Source organism: Melanotaenia boesemani, chromosome 23, assembly GCF_017639745.1.
Source record: "Melanotaenia boesemani isolate fMelBoe1 chromosome 23, fMelBoe1.pri, whole genome shotgun sequence".
Taxonomy (NCBI): domain Eukaryota; kingdom Metazoa; phylum Chordata; class Actinopteri; order Atheriniformes; family Melanotaeniidae; genus Melanotaenia; species Melanotaenia boesemani.
In genome coordinates, this window is record NC_055704.1 from 12,362,955 (window position 1) to 12,381,070 (window position 18,116).

The following is an 18,116-nucleotide window of genomic DNA, read 5'->3' on the forward strand; positions in this document are numbered from 1 at the left end:
CAGAACGTGTTTCATTTTATAAGCAAAATAAATAAAATGGTAATCTAAACTTGAAACTACTTTTTCACATTCAAAAATGTGACCTAAAAGAATGGATCAAGACTTGTACAAGACCAAAGATGAATTTAGACCCTTTCAAGACTCACACTGCTGAAAAACAAGATTAATACAAAAAAAAAGCAGCACCTCATGTTTTGAAACTGCTTGTCATGCATTTTATAGGAAATACAGAGGCTGCCATGGCAACAGGTGAGCCGAGAACAAGTGGAGGGGAAAACCTGCTACTGTGGGAAACATGTGTGCCATGAAAGCTTAAAAATGGCCTGCATCAACCAAGAGGGGAAAGAAAAAGCAGCAGCATGGTCATGATATACTGCAAAGGTTTTCTCAGGCTAGGTTTTCATCTATGGGTAAAAACAGCAGGGTTCCGCTTTAATTGTACAGACATGTATAACTGCAGGTCATGCTGATCACAAGGCTGCAGCTTTTTTTCCTCCTCTTATTGGTTTCACAAAGCCTGCATTGTCAGTCTAAAAATCTATTTCTTTCTGTGGCCACAGAAGTAACATGAGAAAACAACGCAGTTCAAAATGCCCAGACCTTGGCAAATATGTTAGATAGTAGTAACTCCAAAACTAACTAAAATTGTTCCAAACTTTCAAACCTGCTTCTTATGCAGGTTGCAAAAACAAATAACTGAAATAAGGTGGGTTAAGCCACATTAAATAGACTGCATGCTTATTGTGTTGCACACAGGGAAGCAGACTGATGATGGAGTGATATTTCACACAAGACTTGTCTGCAAAGAATAGGACGCTTGTATTACTGTGGCTGTTTCTTTCTGTGGGTGATCTATTTATATTTTAGCTTGCCTGAAATAATGTGAGCTGTCTCAGGTAAAAATAAAAAGAGTAATGTATGTCATAAACCAAAAGAGATGACAAAGTCACCTGGTAGCAAACTTGCAACCAAAGTCATCGTTTTTGCTCATTTTGGGAATAATAAAGGAAAATGCTCAGCTTGTATAAACAGCAGCCCCAAACACGCATTTAATATAAAACTAATAATAAAGCTGTTGCACTTCATGACATCATTTCACCAGCTCGCCAATGCAACCTGAGCAGAGTCTTGAAAACACTCATGTAACCAAAGCTGCCATCTAATGACTGCTCAGTTTTTCAAATAAATGTTTAATAAATGTAATAAATAATGTTAATAAATAAATATAGCTGTATCAAGCTGCCCTTGATACTATCTATATTTTGAAAGTAACACAGCTTCAATAAACTTCTACAGCAGACGTGGCAACATGTGGGTGTAAAAGAAGCAGGGAGATAGGTAACCTGCCTGCACCAGCCGTCTCCTGCAGTGGCTCTAAAAGCCAGCAGCTGTTAGCTGAATGTTAGTCCAAAATAAGGATGAATGAGCCAGGGCCGGAAGCTGAGAAGAATACCATGACTCAGATGCTGTCTTGCAGCTCAAGATATTTGTATAGCTGGAGGAGGTGATACTTAAGAGGGGAAAGAAGGGGGCTCGTGGCCAAGAGGTCACCAGAGCAAATCCCCAGACATTGAAAAAAGCCTGCGAAGAGAAAGATGACGGTGAACGCTTTCTTCCCCCTTTAAGCGCTGAGCCGCACACCGCGGAGCAGCAGAGGTTGCAGCAGGCCATGAAAGTCATAAATGCTGCATTAAAGTGGGGCCAGAAAACAATGTTTGTGCACATTCAGCCTTTTCAGGGTTTATGAGAGTTAAAAATAGTCATCTGTAAAGGTGGAGCAGGGGACATCCTCTCTTTAAAAGCTCTAGTGGTTGCCAGCTGTCCGCCTCCAGGTTTGTAGCCTTTTCAGCCGGATGAACAAAGAGAAGATCACACAGGCAGCAATTCCACAAATGAACACTAAACTGATTTAATCCTGGATGTTCTGCAGGATTAGGTGCACTTTTTAAAAAAAAATGAGGATAATCACTGCACTTTCACAGAGGTATCACTGGACCCTGTAAAACTAAACCAGCTAAGCTGATGTCTGAGCCCTGCATCGGCACAGTTTGCACAAGCACGTTTAACCTCTGAAATCTGTCTTGTTCTAAACAAAACAGCAGAGTCTGTTTACATCCAGGCTTCTTCGCTGCATTTGCTGACACACTTGTGAGCACATAACCAAGAACAAGCAACATACATGTGCTACAAATGATTATAAACTCTAAACCTTATATTTTTTTTATACAGCTGCATGCTTGATCTTGTTGCTATTTAAGGGTACTACCTTCTCCCTCCTAATCACTCTGCCCTCTATATATTCCTTTACAACAGCTCCAAGCACTTCTGACCCTGAGATCAAAGATAAACCCGCTTTATCTGACAATAAACATGATTTATAAACCAGATTTATAAACATGCATGCATAAGTACACTTTATTTCTTTTCTTTGTTTTAAACAGCTCATTATACTGACATGACCATAAAATACAGCATGTTAGTCAAAGTGACAAATTATTCGAAACCCAAAGGGCATCCATCCTGTGTGCTGCCCCAAATCTTTTTGAGTCCAGACAACTTTGTGCTATTTACATAGTTTGACTTCCTTTTTTCTGTTTCTAGTGCAAGAAACGGACAGCCAGCTGATCCAAGGAGCGGAAGAGAACAACTATGTGTGTCTTCTTAGCATGTGAGCACAAGCTCTTAATAGAAGTCCCATCACTATATCAGGGATCTTTTGGTAAAACAAGGACTGCTAATGACTCCATCCACACCAATGTGCACCCACCTGGCAGTGAGATGGGTGACAGGTCGTTATAGCCTCCAAAGGAGGCGTTGCGGATGAGCTTGCGTCCGTCTGGGTGCGGAGGTCGAACTGATGCTGTCCCGCCGCATGTGGAAAAACGGCGACGACTCAGCAGGCCCTCCTCCTTCATCATGGGGCCGGTGGACGCTCCCTCAGCGGGTGAGGGGGGTAAGGAAGGAGGGGGTAGGGGGAGCGGCGAGGAAAACTTAAGGGTGGAAGGTTGAAGGGTGATGGGAAAACGGTCCGATTCACCTTACTAGTGTGCCAGTGAATAATCAAGCAACACACACACACAAACAAAAAAGAAGCACACACGCAGTAGCTCAGAGATCAGGCTTTGCACCATTGCAGTATGTTGCTTTCCTCTATGCTTCCTTCAGATGACTGCCCCTCTCTCCCTCACATCCTCTCTCGCTGCTCTGTGAGTGAGAGCCTGTAAGTACTTAATAACGAATAAGCTGAGCTCCACCTACTCCCTCTGCTCCGGATGGGAGGGGAGGCTTGATCTTAGCTTGGGAAAAAAAGCCTTCATCTTCTACTACAGCTGAATTTCTCAGCTACAATTTTATTCATTGTCTTAGACTCGAAGGAAAAATTCACTGCTTTTTTGAATCACATTTCAATGGATTAATCATCAAAGTGACACGTCTGTGACATCTACAGTGATTAATAATATTCTCTTGTCACAGCATAATTAAATTTCATTATTCATTCTTCTCACATTGATAGATGATGGAAAGAGATACAGACTACTGACATTTTTCTCCTTCTTCTGATAACGTAAACACATCATAAAGGTAACAATTTAAGCCAAAACCCAGTTGACACAGCATCTCTTCAAAAGCAGTTCATCAAATCTGCTCATCTCACCGTTTCTAAAGACCCCATCCAAAATTTAACTTGCCCCTGAATTTTATCCCATATGCTGCAATCATCAGTTGGAAATTTACTACATGTTTTGCTGGGTCTAAATGTTACTGACTTTAAAGCAGCAAATGATAAAGTGTTGGTTAGATAGCTTAATCTTCATTAACAGATGGAGTTTAATCAATACTGGAATTATTTTAGCATTAGTTTTATTTTACCTTTCAAACCACAGTGAATGAGCATCTCAGTGTTTTTATTACATTACTTTAAGCTACTGTGCTGTAGATCCAAAATGTGATTGGTTATCAGCCAAAACAAAAACCAACAAAGACTCAACTTTAAATATACTGTCGGTACTCGGAGCAGAACGTAAGACTTCAAGAATGCAACCATTTATGAGAATGAATGCCTCCCAAGAGATTGTGAGGTTAATGGCCTACAGCAGCTTGCACTGATATCCTCATAAAAAGCTGTGCAATGCCCCTTTAGAATACCTATGTGCATTTCTAATCCTAACCGCTTAATCAGACAGCATACACGCACACATGTAAAGACACACAAGTACAAAACAGAAGCTCTGTTGAGGACAGAAAGAAGTGTGTTGTTACACCACTGTTCAGATGACCCTGCAGTTCTTCCTAGATGTACATCAGGATAAGAAAAAGTTGTATTAAAGTGGTATTAAAGTATCTATGGATGCTGCAATGAAAATGTGTTTCTCATGGAAACAGTTAAATAATACTAAAGCCAAAGCACTGTCTAAGCAAGCAGGTGAAACTGACAACAAATAACTACATTAGCAGAAATCTGTGATGCACTTAGGACTCAGTTCCTACAAATGTGTCCTCCTTGGTACAAATTCAGCCGTATTTTGGGGAAGAATGTTGTCCAAACCAAGAAAAAAAGCTGGTACATTTAGATATTTTTATACCCAGGCTCAAAGCTTGTGAGTAATTCCATTTGTTCGCACACTGCCTGCACCTATAACGCTCCATGTTTGATTGCAGTGAAAGGAAAACTTGTGACGTATGTGTCCAGAAGGACACCACAGATGATACGGGTCATCTGGATGGTTCATAAAAAGTGACAACATGGTGTCCATTCACACACATCAAGGACGTTAGAAGCGAATAACAGCAACGAACAAGCTTGGCCTTGGGCCTCATCTTTGAAACCAAATCTGTGAGGCTCATTATCGGCCCTCTGCAGTCCTTGGCCTCCTTCCCTTTTCTGTCAGCTGAACTGCATTGCTCATGGTTTCATGTCAGTCCAACCAAAAACATTTTGCATTTTGTCATTTTAAATGCTTCAAGATAGCTTGAACAAATAGGAGCAAATCCCTACCAAAATTAATGTCCCTGAGGTAACTGATCCCTGTATGACTCCTCCCGTCTTACTCAGATGGGCTTTAATTAAAACAGTTAATTAGATGTTCTGCATGTATAATTCATATCCCAGACCTAATTAACCTGATTGTAGAGGAAATGTCCTTTTTCTGCTGCACCAATAGTATTTGACAGGCATTCAAGAAACAGTTTCCAAATATAGCCACCATCTAGGTCATTTTTCACATATTTTTTCAGTAAATCTAGGCCTGAATAAAGGAGCTCTGTAACCCTCCCTTTTCCTTCACTACTCCAGATAAATATGTGAGTTTCACTCTGAAATTAACCTTTAGATACATTCCTATCTTTGGGGCATACAGGGCATTCAGTTATGATTGAATATGAGTGTATTATTTGAATATTAGCACTTTACTGACTGGATGAAGTGTCACGTAAAAAAGCTCTTATAGCTCAGGAGATTGACAATAATCCAAGAGATACTTATTTTTCACAATATCAACATTTCTATTAGTAACTCTTGCCCCACTGCACAGCTAGTCAGTTGTTCCATCCCTTTGAATTGAATGCAATAACTACAGTATAAAGACATTTTAAAGTATCCATGGTACAAAGGTGCTGAATCTTACTGACTGCAATGCAACCAACTATAGAGGATCTGAGTGAAAACTACAACAGATAGTTGTGAGACCCTTAAAATGAACTGTAAAGTTTTTATTTTTCTTGAATTTTTTTTTTTAATCCAATGCAATCACCAAGGCAAATCTAAGTTCTTTCTTCCCAAATCTTAGCTTATACTATGTGTTTAATGCTAATTAGAAATGTTTAGCATGCTAAGAAGCTAAGCTAAGATGGTGAGTATTCTAAAAATGACTTTCTTTACATCAGCTATAAAGCTTCTAACATGAAAGTGTCATCTGGAACACAAAATCCAAATGCATATGAAGAGAATAATCTTGCTTTTTAGTAATTTACATGAGTAAATGTGTTTGACAACACTGGGAAACTTCCAAAAACAATGCCTTAGGAATCACATGTCTGACAGTGGATTCTGTGCCCATAGAGCAGTGCAACCATGACACAGCAACCCACAAGCTACGATTCATCTGACACCACAGTGCAAGTGATATACGCTGCAAACAGTAGGTCACATGCAGAGGAAAATCTGTAGTCCTATATAAAGGCAACATGGAGACTGTAAGCTTGGGATTAGCTTTGGAACAAAGAGGCTTTTTAAAACACTTGCCTATGGGCATCTTCAGCTCTACTCTTTCCATCTCAGATACACTGAATCAACATAAAGAATAAAAGGGTCTTCTTTTAGTCCATTTTACATTTAATGGTGGTGTGAACTTCCTTCTGTCCTCAAGAGAAGATCTTGCATAGAAAACATACTTATAAACAGCACAATAGGGAAAGCAAACAGAGAGCACAGACCTGTGGAGTTTATGCAAGTGCGTAGAAGCTATCCTGCTAAACTGCTGCTTTCTCTGGTTCATCGATGACCGCTACATTGACAAGTGGCATTCCTTTACACCATACCTTGCTTTCCTTTAGGATAATGTTTAAAAGGAAATATCCAAACACCAACAGCAGGCAGCAGTTTTATCTCCAGTATCATACTTAAACCACCCAAGTCATGCGTCCACCAAAACCTTCGGTTGTCCGAGCAGAGCTCAGGCACTGAAACAGAGATATATACTCCATCATGTCCTCCTGTGCACCCACGGCTTTTTTATGATGTTTGGTACCTATCTTTGCAGTGAGAAAGAGTAACTCTTAGAGCTCAGACATCCCAAGACTCAGCCACTCATTGGATGAGAGTGTAGGTGGAAGAAGGGACACTGGATCAGCAGTGGCTGAGGGTGTAGATAAGACCAACCCCCTCCATGTTGTTAACTCCGTCTAACAGGCCATAATCCCTGCAGCTGATCTTAAATCCATGCTGACCCTACCTGCTCTGATGCTCCTTTGCTTTTCAATTCTACCAACTGTTAAACTCACTTTCTTCTGACACATTTAAACAGTCTTCCTCTTCACTCTTTTGTCTTCTTCTTTAAATAACAACCCTTTTCCTCACACTAAATGACATGCATTCTCTACTTGTTATCTGTTCACCTGTAAAGGGGTCAAGCTGACGAAGAGGCTTCAAAGCTGATTGAAGTCTTGTCAAAACAGCCTCTTTGGTTTATTTTTGTTCTCAATGGCTCAGAGTGGAAAGTAGACTCCTCTAGCAACCAAACCAAGAGACGTGTGATTTATCTGCACGTGTGATGATGCAACAAAACTGAGATTAAATCAAATAATCCCAACATTAAAATAAAAACATCAGCAGATTTGTTGGAATCCTCAATTTGTAATGTGAGAAGAAAGTTTTTGCAAATGGATGGATTTAACTTTTTTTTAATAAATGTGGCATCATTATATAAAAAGCAAAGGTCGTAGGTTCAAGGAACACCACAACACATTAAGAACAACAAAAACAACTTCTCCATCCACCTCCACCCCACCTGTTGATCAGTCGGCGGCGTTGTAATCTCATTATTTACAACCTTTTAACAGTATTTACTTACCAAACAGGCCCATGTAAATGTGCCATTAGATTAACTTGGTTCAAAAAGTCAGTAACTGGTCCAAACATATTTGTCTTCTAGGTACAAAAAGAAACGGCACCTTTAGAAATTTAAGATAAGTCTTTGGTTCTTGAGAGCATGTGTCCATTAGCAGTCTGATGCAGACTGTATGTACTATGGTACACAATTATATTACACTGGAGATGAGCACTAATGTTTCCAGGTATTACACTTTAAATGAGCTAATTGCATGCAAAGTTATTTATAGCTATAGCTTACATTTTCTAATAAAATATATGATTTGTAAATCTGTTTTGAAAGGAAACAGGGGAAATTATTACTGACCCAATCCCATGTAAACAGAACTTCTGTACCACATGCCTTGTAAAGAGATTACTGTGTATTCAAATCTATCAGGTGGGGTAGTCAGGGACTTCACTGCTGGGGTGCAATCAGATGTAATTATGTTTCAAAAGGCTTTGGGAGAATTATCCTCTAGAAATCACGCTTGTTATTTATTATGTGACACCCGTTTTACAAAAGCCGAGCTAAGGAACATCACTTAAAATAAAACATCGAGATATCTTCACACATTAGCTGCGAATTTTCGCAACTCCTATGGTCCAATTCTCGACTTTAGAAATCTTGCGTCACTCTAACAGTCAACAGTTTGTGACTGCAAAACTGAACACTAAATAATGATTTAACTTCATTTTTAAATCTAACAAAGAAAATAAAAAGGAGGTAAAGAAAGACAAATCAATCTGACTGAAGACAAGTCATCCAAACTGGTTTTGTTTTTGGACTTAAAATCAGTTGCCATAGACACCAATTTAGGACTCTAATGAGTGGAGATTCAGAGAAACAGAATCTTTCCAAATCTTGTTAGGCAGATGCAGTTATGATTAGATTGTGAGGACAGCTAAAGAGCCTCTTAAGCCTTTAGGTTCGCTGCTGGTGAATCACAATGGCGTACAGCATTCTTTCAGGAAGTTGTCAGATATGATACCATAAATGGTCGGGAATGGTGCTAGACTGGTGCCACATTAATATATGTAGGAGATCTTTAACTTCAGTCTTCAAGTTTAGAACATGGAGGCAGATTTTTATGATGATATAAACATACATAATGAGTAAAGATGGAAGCAAAAGTCTGAAAGTTTTTAAGCAGTAATAAAGACTAAGATTTTATTAGCTGTAAAAATGATTAATGATGTAGGGAGCTCTTACAAAAGGACAATTTAACACATGATGCACTGAGTATTTCTGCAGGTACCATCACACAGAGGCAGTTGCCGAATTCATTGGTACAATAACTTCCTCTAGTGGTCAGAAACTGCACTTAAACTCTAAATATTTTTAAATATTTAAATATACACAGATCTGTGATAAGCATTAAAACCAGTGAAGGATCAAGCAAACAACATCCATCATGTTTTTATAAACAAGTTCTGGTGATGGAAAAAAAAAAACAACCTTCATGTGTATATTATTTACCAACCATCCAAACAGTGCTGCAAATCATGCACCCCAGGGCCCCAACGCAGCAAGGCAGAGCTCCCTACATCTTGGGAAAACTGCTCAGGAACAACTTGAAGAACACCCCAACGACCCCCTGAAAGCTCCGTATGTACCAGACACCACAAGAACACAACAGGTGGACCAGCTTTTGCACAGCAGGGAATCATGTGATTATGAATTTATGAAGAACTCTTTAGAGCCAAAATAATAAGATCTTATTATAAATATATTTTCTTATTGATCTAATAAAATTTTATACAGCCATCACATGATTAGACACATTCCTGGAAAACACAAGGTTACAGTGTAAAACAGAATTCAGTGAGGAAATGTAAAAAGATGCAATTTGGGGAAAAATAAAACAGATTTTAAAAGGGCCCTATTGTCAAAAGCAAATGAAAGCGCTTTTTATATCTGTGTGTTGGATGTATGTCTCCCATGCTGATACACAGAAATGTGCTGTGTAGGTAACCAAACAACTATTTTCTGTGTAAACTTGACTTCATTCTGTAATCTTTTAAAAATCCACATGAGGGTGCTGTAACACAAGCACAAGAAGCTTAAGTATTTATGTAAGACCCAGGTGAAATGTACTCCAATTTCATCCTCTGTTTGATACGTTCCTGTCCTGATGTATAGACTTTTATCTTTGGGAAATAATATACCAGAATGACACTGCCCCCAACTAAAAACACAGGAGTGATGAATATTTATGTGACAGATCTTGAAAGTTCTGATGGCATCAATGCAAACAGCTTAATGCAAATTCAAAGCTGAAACTGGATTTCACACAATGAGCTGAGTGATTTGAAGAATGCAGACTAAACAGACTGAGAGTGACTCAAACTGTGACACAAGATTGAGAAAATACAAAGACCAAACCTAACGCTGATAGCTGACCCAGGTCAAGTAAAACTCTTGGCCTTTAAACTGTCTTTAACATAAATTTGGAAAAACAAAACATGAAAGGCAAAACAAGCAGGATTATAGGAGTTAAGAGGCTCAGAGTATACAGCATCAACTCTTTTTGGACTTGAGTGGTACACAAACCGAACCAAAGCTGTAGTGTGTGTGTAAATGGACAGGTGTGGATATTTAATACAGCTTGTTTATATTTAAAACATCTTATGCTCTCAGTAATCAGCTGTGACTTTAGTGGTTGAAAGCTGGAAAGACCTGAACAAAGACGCTTAATCTGTTTTTTATGTGAGCCTTTTTAGTCTTTATCTACTCAGAAATGAGGACTATGAGGTCATAACTGCCTTTTTATAAGTTTATGTGTTAATCTATTCATTTTATTACCCTGTCACATGCTTGTTTCTATGTCTCGAAGTTTCCTGTAACGTTCCGGAAAGTAATAAAAGAAAGAGTAGATAGGCATTGTAAAGGCAGATTAATCTTACCATGGCTGTAGCTGACCCCTGGGCTGAGGGAAGAAGGGGTGGCAATGTGCTCCCTGTTGGGTGTTTGGAGGCCCGCCTCCTTCTCTCTCTCCTTGTCCCTCTCCTTCACCTGGCGCTGGCTCATCCTGCCTGGGGTCAGAAGGACGGTGTCATCACTGCACACTACGGCAGCTAGAGATGGAGAGAGGCAGCAGGGAAGCGGGAAGGAGGGGTAGAGGGGGAGAAATGTGGCAAAGGAAGAGAGAGATAAAACGAAAGGACATGATGCCATCTTACTTCAAATAGAGAACATCTACAGACAGCCCTCTTGTGGAGCATCTGTTAGGCGCAGCCCTGTTTCATAACCCATTTTGATGACTTACATAACATCTGTTTTCATCCATTCCTTATGATTGGGGGAAAAAAGGTGTTTCATGGGGGCTGATGACCTGAATATATAAGCTTGTCCCTTATCATTCTTTACCTGCTGCTAATAAAACAAGCGGAGATGTTATTGCTAAACACTGGGAGCCCATTTTAGAAATTGAATGGGTATAAAAACGCATCTTGGAACTGAACATTTTTAGATATAAAATCCTACTGATCAAACACAAAAGATAAGATTTACTGTTTTTATTTTATTTATTTATTCTTCCACATCTGTCAGATTAGGTTATAAAGCAAAGTAACCTGAATGCTTTGAATCCCCTCTCTTTTTAGTGGGTATAGTTCAATCTGCATCTATAATGAGAAGCTCATATTCTTATCTTCATTATGTGACTTTTTTCTTATTAGTATTCGCACACAGAGGTCTTGTGTCGCCACATTATCATCTTATTATCATGGCTGGAAGCTTGCTGGTTATCATATCAATATATATAACACACCCAAGCATAACTTTGGCTCCTGCAGGTGATAAAATGTCCTTATGAGCCAGTGTTAACAATTTCTAATATTTCCACATGTTAATTTTTAACACTAATACATGTGATAAACAGATGGTTTATAGTTTTTGTCCTCATTATATTTAGAAAAAAAAGCAAGTAGTTAGTACACCCTAACTCCAGTACATGGGGTATAAGTCTGGCACACAGTTGCCGATGTCTAATTGATATATTTGGCTGTGGATCCTAATATGAAAGCAGTTAATGTCATTCACACTGTAAGAGTTTTTGTAAAAAAAAGAGCAATAACTGCTGCAATTACCTCTAACCTTCCTGAGCTTTGGCTAAGTTGTCCGAAAAACTCTACAATGTCCACTTCTTTATGTTGTGTGTGTTCTTGGTGCTCTTTCATGTGTAAACTGCACAACCATCTACACATTAACTACAGCACAATTTAGGTTGTTGTTCAGATTTTCAAACAGTACTTTATGTTCTGCAGATATGCTGGTGAGGTTGGTAATAATGGTGAGGATCTGGAATTCCATTTTAATCCCATGTTGACACACATATCTAGCACTGCTTTTATTTGTAGGATATTTGATTTATTCTTACTCTTATGTCTGATTTTCCTGAAGTTCCTGCTGGGATTCATAAAAAATATTATTTACTTCCTTTATCTAATTTGCCAAGTCAACTGACTTTTAAACATGGTGCCATGAACCATTTTTATCTTAACCACAAAATTACATTATTTAGATCAAAATCAGGTTCCAAATCATGTTGGTTAATGGGGTTGGTTGTCTCTGTGCAGTTGCAATGCATAAAGTATCCTCATGCCAAGATGTATAGACCTCTCAAAAGGTTTCAGGTCTGAGTCTGACAAGTTATTTAAAGCCATTCAACATCTATGGCATGCTAAAACCCCCCTACCAAACACCTGAAAGGAAATGGTAGAAAAGAGGACAATGAAGCCACATTTATGGGGCATAGTGACACACTTTGCTTTAACACGAAACTAACCACCAACTAGAACAATTAAAAAAAAAATACATTTTCAGAACAGCGAAGAGAACACCTGTTAAAGCTGCTTTTAGATGGTATTCTTTACAGTCAACCTAAAATAATCACAATAATGAATTTAATAAGTTTTACTAACATTTATTACTCATTTTTGAAAATATGTCAATAATAAAAAGAGACCTTTGGAGGAATAGCTAAAGTGCTAATAACTGAAAAACAGAAATATTTGCCTGTGTTGAAAAGTGGTTATTTCTATTAGCTTTTATTATCTCATTAAAATACAAGCCTTCCTTTATTTTCCATCTAGCCCTAAAGATCAGTCCTGGCCCTCTGCTCTTTGCTGTTCCTCTGAAAGGTTGGCTTACCGGCAGTGGCATGATGCTCTCTCAACTCTGCATGGTGCTAGCAGGGGGAAAGGAGTGGAGGCAGAAAAAGAAAAAGAGGAAGGAAAAATGATAATTGGAAGGGTGGGGGTGCAGAGAGGACAAGAAAGAGTGCGGCAGGAATTTAGAAAAAGAGTGTCAGGAGTTTTTGAAGGCAGAGGAGCGTCCATCGTGTGTTGTTGACCAGATGTTGGCAGTGGTAGGTTTGCATGCAGCATGGTTGACGACAGTGGGCAGCATCAGCAACGGCAGCAGCAGAAGAGGTTGTAGCCAACGGGAAAATAAATAAAAAATATAGGGGAAAAAAAACAAACAAAAACAAGAGGACAAGAGACAAGAAAAAAAAAAAAAACAACGAAAAAAACAGACATTAGTTCAACCAAAATCTTAATAAAAGACACAACTTAAAACAAAACTGGCAGCACACAGAGGCAGTGGGTTGGATGGGAATGGCAGTACACAAATTAACACAACAGTGTAACAAGTGCAACACCATGGACTGAGTGTTTACATTTTAACCTGATAATTATTGTTTCATCTATATCAACTAAAGCAGCTAAAGCTGGAAAATAACAGATTATGTTAAGCTGCTTAAGCTAATACATCCCCTAGCAATTTTTTTTTATTATGACTGAGTCCAGTAATTGGACTGTTTGTCAGGGAACAGAAATGTCCTAAATGATCTCATAAAGATATTTTAATGTGAAATACATCTAATAATCACATCTCACTTGCAACATGACTGAAAGGATTAACTGCCTTGCAAATAGGGTGATGTTTGGTTTGGAAATTCACTAGTGATGCACTAATCAACTTAGCTGGTGACTGATTTCCAGCCAGTTCCCAGCTTGACCAGCTATGACCTGCAGATCCGGATCAAGCAATTAGTGTTTTTTGTTTTTGTTTTTTTTTTTTTTGTTTTTTTTACTGGTCAAGTAAAGCTACAATATATTTAAAGCTTTAATAAATAGAAGAAGAACAAACAGCAAGCTAAATCTGAAAATCAGAGTGCCATATTTTCATCTAATTTGAGAAAGCTTACAAAGTGGCTAAAATTAAAGCAAAGGAGAGAAACGATCCAGCAGCCTCTGTTATTCTTTCACTGGCGTCAGTGGGAAATACAGAACAGGACAGCCAGTATAAGAAAAATGATGGCATTTCTGGCACCGCACAACCAGCAGTTTCAGGAATTTGGGGGGATGTTAAACTAAGCAAAGTAACTATCGTGCTACAAATATGTTTTTATTTACGTGATGCAAATGGAAAACTGCTGAGAGTTCGGTTGTGATGCTCCAGCTTTCAACATCAATGTGCTCTATTCCTGCTGGGAAAGTAGCACCCTGAAAGCCTTAAGAGCCTTACTCATGATCATGAATGTCAATTTTGAAAGGACAAAGAGAAAGTGCACTTCCTAACATAATCACCCCAAATATTATATAATAGCACATCCATTACAAATAAACATATTGTGAATTTAGCTGATATCACAATATATTCTGCAGAAATGTTTTCCAACATCATGCAATTCTACTATAAATATCATTAAAGATTTTAAGGCCATTGAAAGAGAGCACTTGTCTCATGATTATTATGATAAAGTCAAGTAACTTTGCCTCCTTACCAAACAGTGTCTTTACTGTATCCTGAGTTGTTGATAACCTGTCTTTACTATTTGGGCCAACTACAGTGTGGAAGACGTATGGAAGCACGGTGCCATTCTGCATCAGCTGGCTCTTTATTTCTACTTCCAAGACATTGAACGCAGATACAACTTTTAGATAACAGTTAATTTGAAACATGAATCTTGGACACATCTATTCACTTCAGGCTTAATCCCAAGTCTCACTTTCATCCTAACATTTGCTCTTTTTCAACCGCTTATTATTCCCTCTCTTCTCAAACAGAAGTCCCTTACTTCAAAGCTAATAACTTAAATAGCACATGAACAATATATTTTCTAACGTAAGTAATGACAACGGCAGGTTTGGTCACAAATACCTGTAAGACTACAAAAGAAAAAAAAAGATTCAACACCACTGGAGAGACATCTCACATTGAAACCGCCATTGTAAATCAAAACGTCTGTAATGGACAGCATAGAAAACGATCTCACATTATCCAAGTGTAAAATTGAATGACACACAATGACATAGTGACCTTATTACCAGTTAGGATAAACAGTGACAGGCAGCTCACTAAGAAGAAAAATTCTACTACAATTCCACTGATTGGAAATTGCTCAGTTAATTAAAAAGACCAAATTGCAAAATTCTGCTTGGTTTGATCCCTGAGAGCCACCGGCTGACAAATGAAAATACAGAGAGCTGCTTACAACAATAAAGTGGAGGGATTAGGAAACTGTCACTGAACGTCAGAGGTCGATTAACAAGGCTTATTCTGGGCTCAGCTCATTGTCGTGTGGTTGAAAAGCACAGTTATACCTGGCCACTCCCTCTGACTATAAACTGCCAACGCTCAGATGAGATTAGTTTGTGCCTGGAAGGCTGGGTATGTTCCTAGATGTTTTTTTTATTTTTATTCAGTCCAAGAAATTAGACCAACAATCTTCTATTCTCTCAGCCGGCACATTAATGCTGCATTCTGTGATCACAGCCTGAATCTAATCCTAAAACAAACTATGCAAATTGTTTGTTTGGTTCAATAAGACATTAAAACAACCATTACTAGTTTTCTTGACTGACAGACTAATGTATGAAGCAATGATGGATGCTCTGTAGAAATAAACTCACCCTAATTAATAGAGCTGATTAATTAAGAGGATGACGAAGTGGCAGTGGGGAACTGGCTGACAGAAAAATAACATTAAGGGACAGAAAAAATCTCTTAAACAATATTGAGACTGATATGAACAGCTAACATTTATTATACAATTATTTTCCAAGCAGCTGTTTTCTCTATGAAGATGAGACTGAAGGTGTTATTCTTTGTTATAATGAAGTTAACCTGTTAGCTTCGGGTTGACAGCAAGGTTACGTCTCACCTCTAATCACCTGGTGAGCTTTCTTACTCAGCAGTATTCATTCACTCAACCCCCATCCCCCCTGTCTCTGTCCTGATCCATCCTCCTCTATCCATTTATTCTCCCCTTCTTACCCATCCAACATTATCTATCCTTCTCTCCTTTGTCCGTTCATCCATCCTCACCCTCCCACCTTTATTCATAAATTCTTTCTTCATTCTCTCACCCATCCATCCTTCCTTGCTTTGTCCATTACCCATTCACCTTCAACTCTTCTTCCTCCTCCCTCTTCTCACCTACATCATCCATTTGTTCCTTCTTCCCCCATTCATTCCTTCATCCATCCTTCCTACCCTCACATTTATTCATCCTCCTGTCTTCTGCATATCCTTCATTTAGTCGGTTTCTTGTTTTCCAGGTACCATCTCAGGGGTCCTAAGTTGGCTTGTGTCACTGACATCTTGAGACAGAGCCCCCCCATATTGACTCTCCTCCTCCAAGCTTTGAAATAAGAGACCCCCCCCCCCCCCCCGCCCTTTACTGCCACAGATAAAGGTGGCCCAATAGAGTTTTGACATTAACACATAATCCATGCAACACACATTTTCAAACAGGTTGTGTTTCAGTTACCACTTACGCCACACAGCACATCTTAGGTAAGCCTCATGAATTGGGCAATCTCTGGCAGCAGGGTGTTGGTTAACATGTTCACTGATGTTTAAGCAGTGATCCAAGAGTCTAAAAAGACATCAACTGAGTACAGAGAACAATGGGAAGTATTGCTGCAATACTAGACAATAACCAAACCTTAGTCTGCCGTAAATAGGACAAAGTCAAATAATGAGTCTGAACAAGAGGACATTTAAATTCCAAAGTAGTCTGCTCTGTCCAGAAAGCCAGGACACAACAGAAGCATAATTTAAAAACTGTGTTTGTACCACGACAGCATGAATTCCAATTAGTTTGCAATTCTTGCCTCACCCCTTTACTTGCAAAACATGTCAATGTCACGCCTTTTGCATTTAAAGTTCATCTCTGCCTGTTTGACCTTTGTACACTAATGTTCTTGTGATTTGACTCTATGGCTTTTTTTTTTTAGGACGACAAAAAACAAACAAACAAAAAAAAAAAACAACTAGGTGGCATTTTGCTATCTCAGTCTTCTTCTTCTGCCTTTTATCTGGCTTTTAAACCGAAGCCAACAGCCTGCGGAGTCAATGGCATGACATGCAAGGACATGAAGTACATGTGAGCCACTCAAGTGTCAGTTTTTCTGGCAATGAAATGGCTCTATCTGGTGACAGAAAAAACACAGAAAGGGAAATAATGGTTGAAATCAGGTAAAAGTGTATTTGGTTTTACCTGATTTACAGAAATAATCAAGTTGCACACGCATGACTCAGATCTAGTTGCTTACGTATAAATTACATCCAGCATAATTTGGATCATAACTTTCCTTGTACTTTTTCCTTTTTTCCCATTTAGCCTACCAACTCCCCTTTATCACAGCTGGTTATTATTTGGCAATGAGCCAATAAAAAGTACAATCTTCTCATTTTTAGCTTATGTAAAATGCTGTTGGCCATTTTTGCCATTTAGATGCATATTTTATCTACATTTAACTTAACTATGTGGTCAAAGTCTGTTCTGCATGACAACCAAGCTTATGAGGAAACTGAAACTCAACTTTGTCCTCCAAAGCCTCAAAAACTCTACATGAAATGCTGCCTTAAACACATGATGCTCTCTCAGCCTCTGAAAGGAAGAAGAGTGCTTACGAAGGATAAAAACACTGTATTACATAATGTTTCAACATCACTTGCAGCAAAATTCTGACCTAGTTTCTTTATATCAGCAGAGACAGAAGAGAAAAACAAAAGCAGTTTCTTTTTTTTTCTTTTTGTTTCTATATCTGAAGGGCAGTTTGAAATACAAACACTATTATGAGGGTAAAAGCTAAAAACTGATTTAATCTCCAGAGTATTTAAGTAAAAAAACACTGGAACCAGGCTTCAAAGCATGCATTAGAGGTAATAAATACATTTTATCATGGATAAACACAGACAGCAACATCTTTTCTTGATGTTATACTGCTGCTATGTAGCTGAGTCATCAGTACTTATCTTTGTAGCTTTCATTTCTGTAAATCTTAAAAATCTAGAAGAAGTACAGGGGATCAAGTTTTTCTGTCATGCGGGATGAAAGTATGCTCTGATCATTTTCATTCTGGTGAGTGTAAAGTTGCCTTTGTATAGGATGAAGTGAACACTGTGCTAAGCTTCCCAAGGTCAGATGTGCTCTGCATTTAAACTATAGTAAGTTTGTTTTGATGGCAGCACTCTGTTACGACAGGCTGACGAGTCCATTTGGAGGAAATC

The 18,116-nt window shown here is 38.6% G+C and overlaps 1 protein-coding gene across 5 annotated transcripts in view; it reads right to left on the minus strand.

Moving 5' to 3' along the window:
- osbpl8 (oxysterol binding protein-like 8) overlaps positions 1–18,116 on the minus strand; it is a 77,165-nt gene that overhangs the window by 21,236 nt on the left and 37,813 nt on the right. For 3 of the 5 annotated variants that reach the window (XM_041978039.1, XM_041978040.1, XM_041978037.1), the window contains exons 3-4: positions 12,741–12,777; positions 10,493–10,663 (exon numbers count right to left, since the gene is read on the minus strand). In XM_041978039.1, the coding sequence (XP_041833973.1) occupies positions 10,493–10,663; positions 12,741–12,777 (208 nt within the window). Of the gene's footprint in view, positions 1–2,767; positions 3,117–10,492; positions 10,664–12,740; positions 12,778–18,116 lie in introns of those variants that run through there. The other 2 variants (XM_041978041.1, XM_041978042.1) reach the window with 2 other exon arrangements.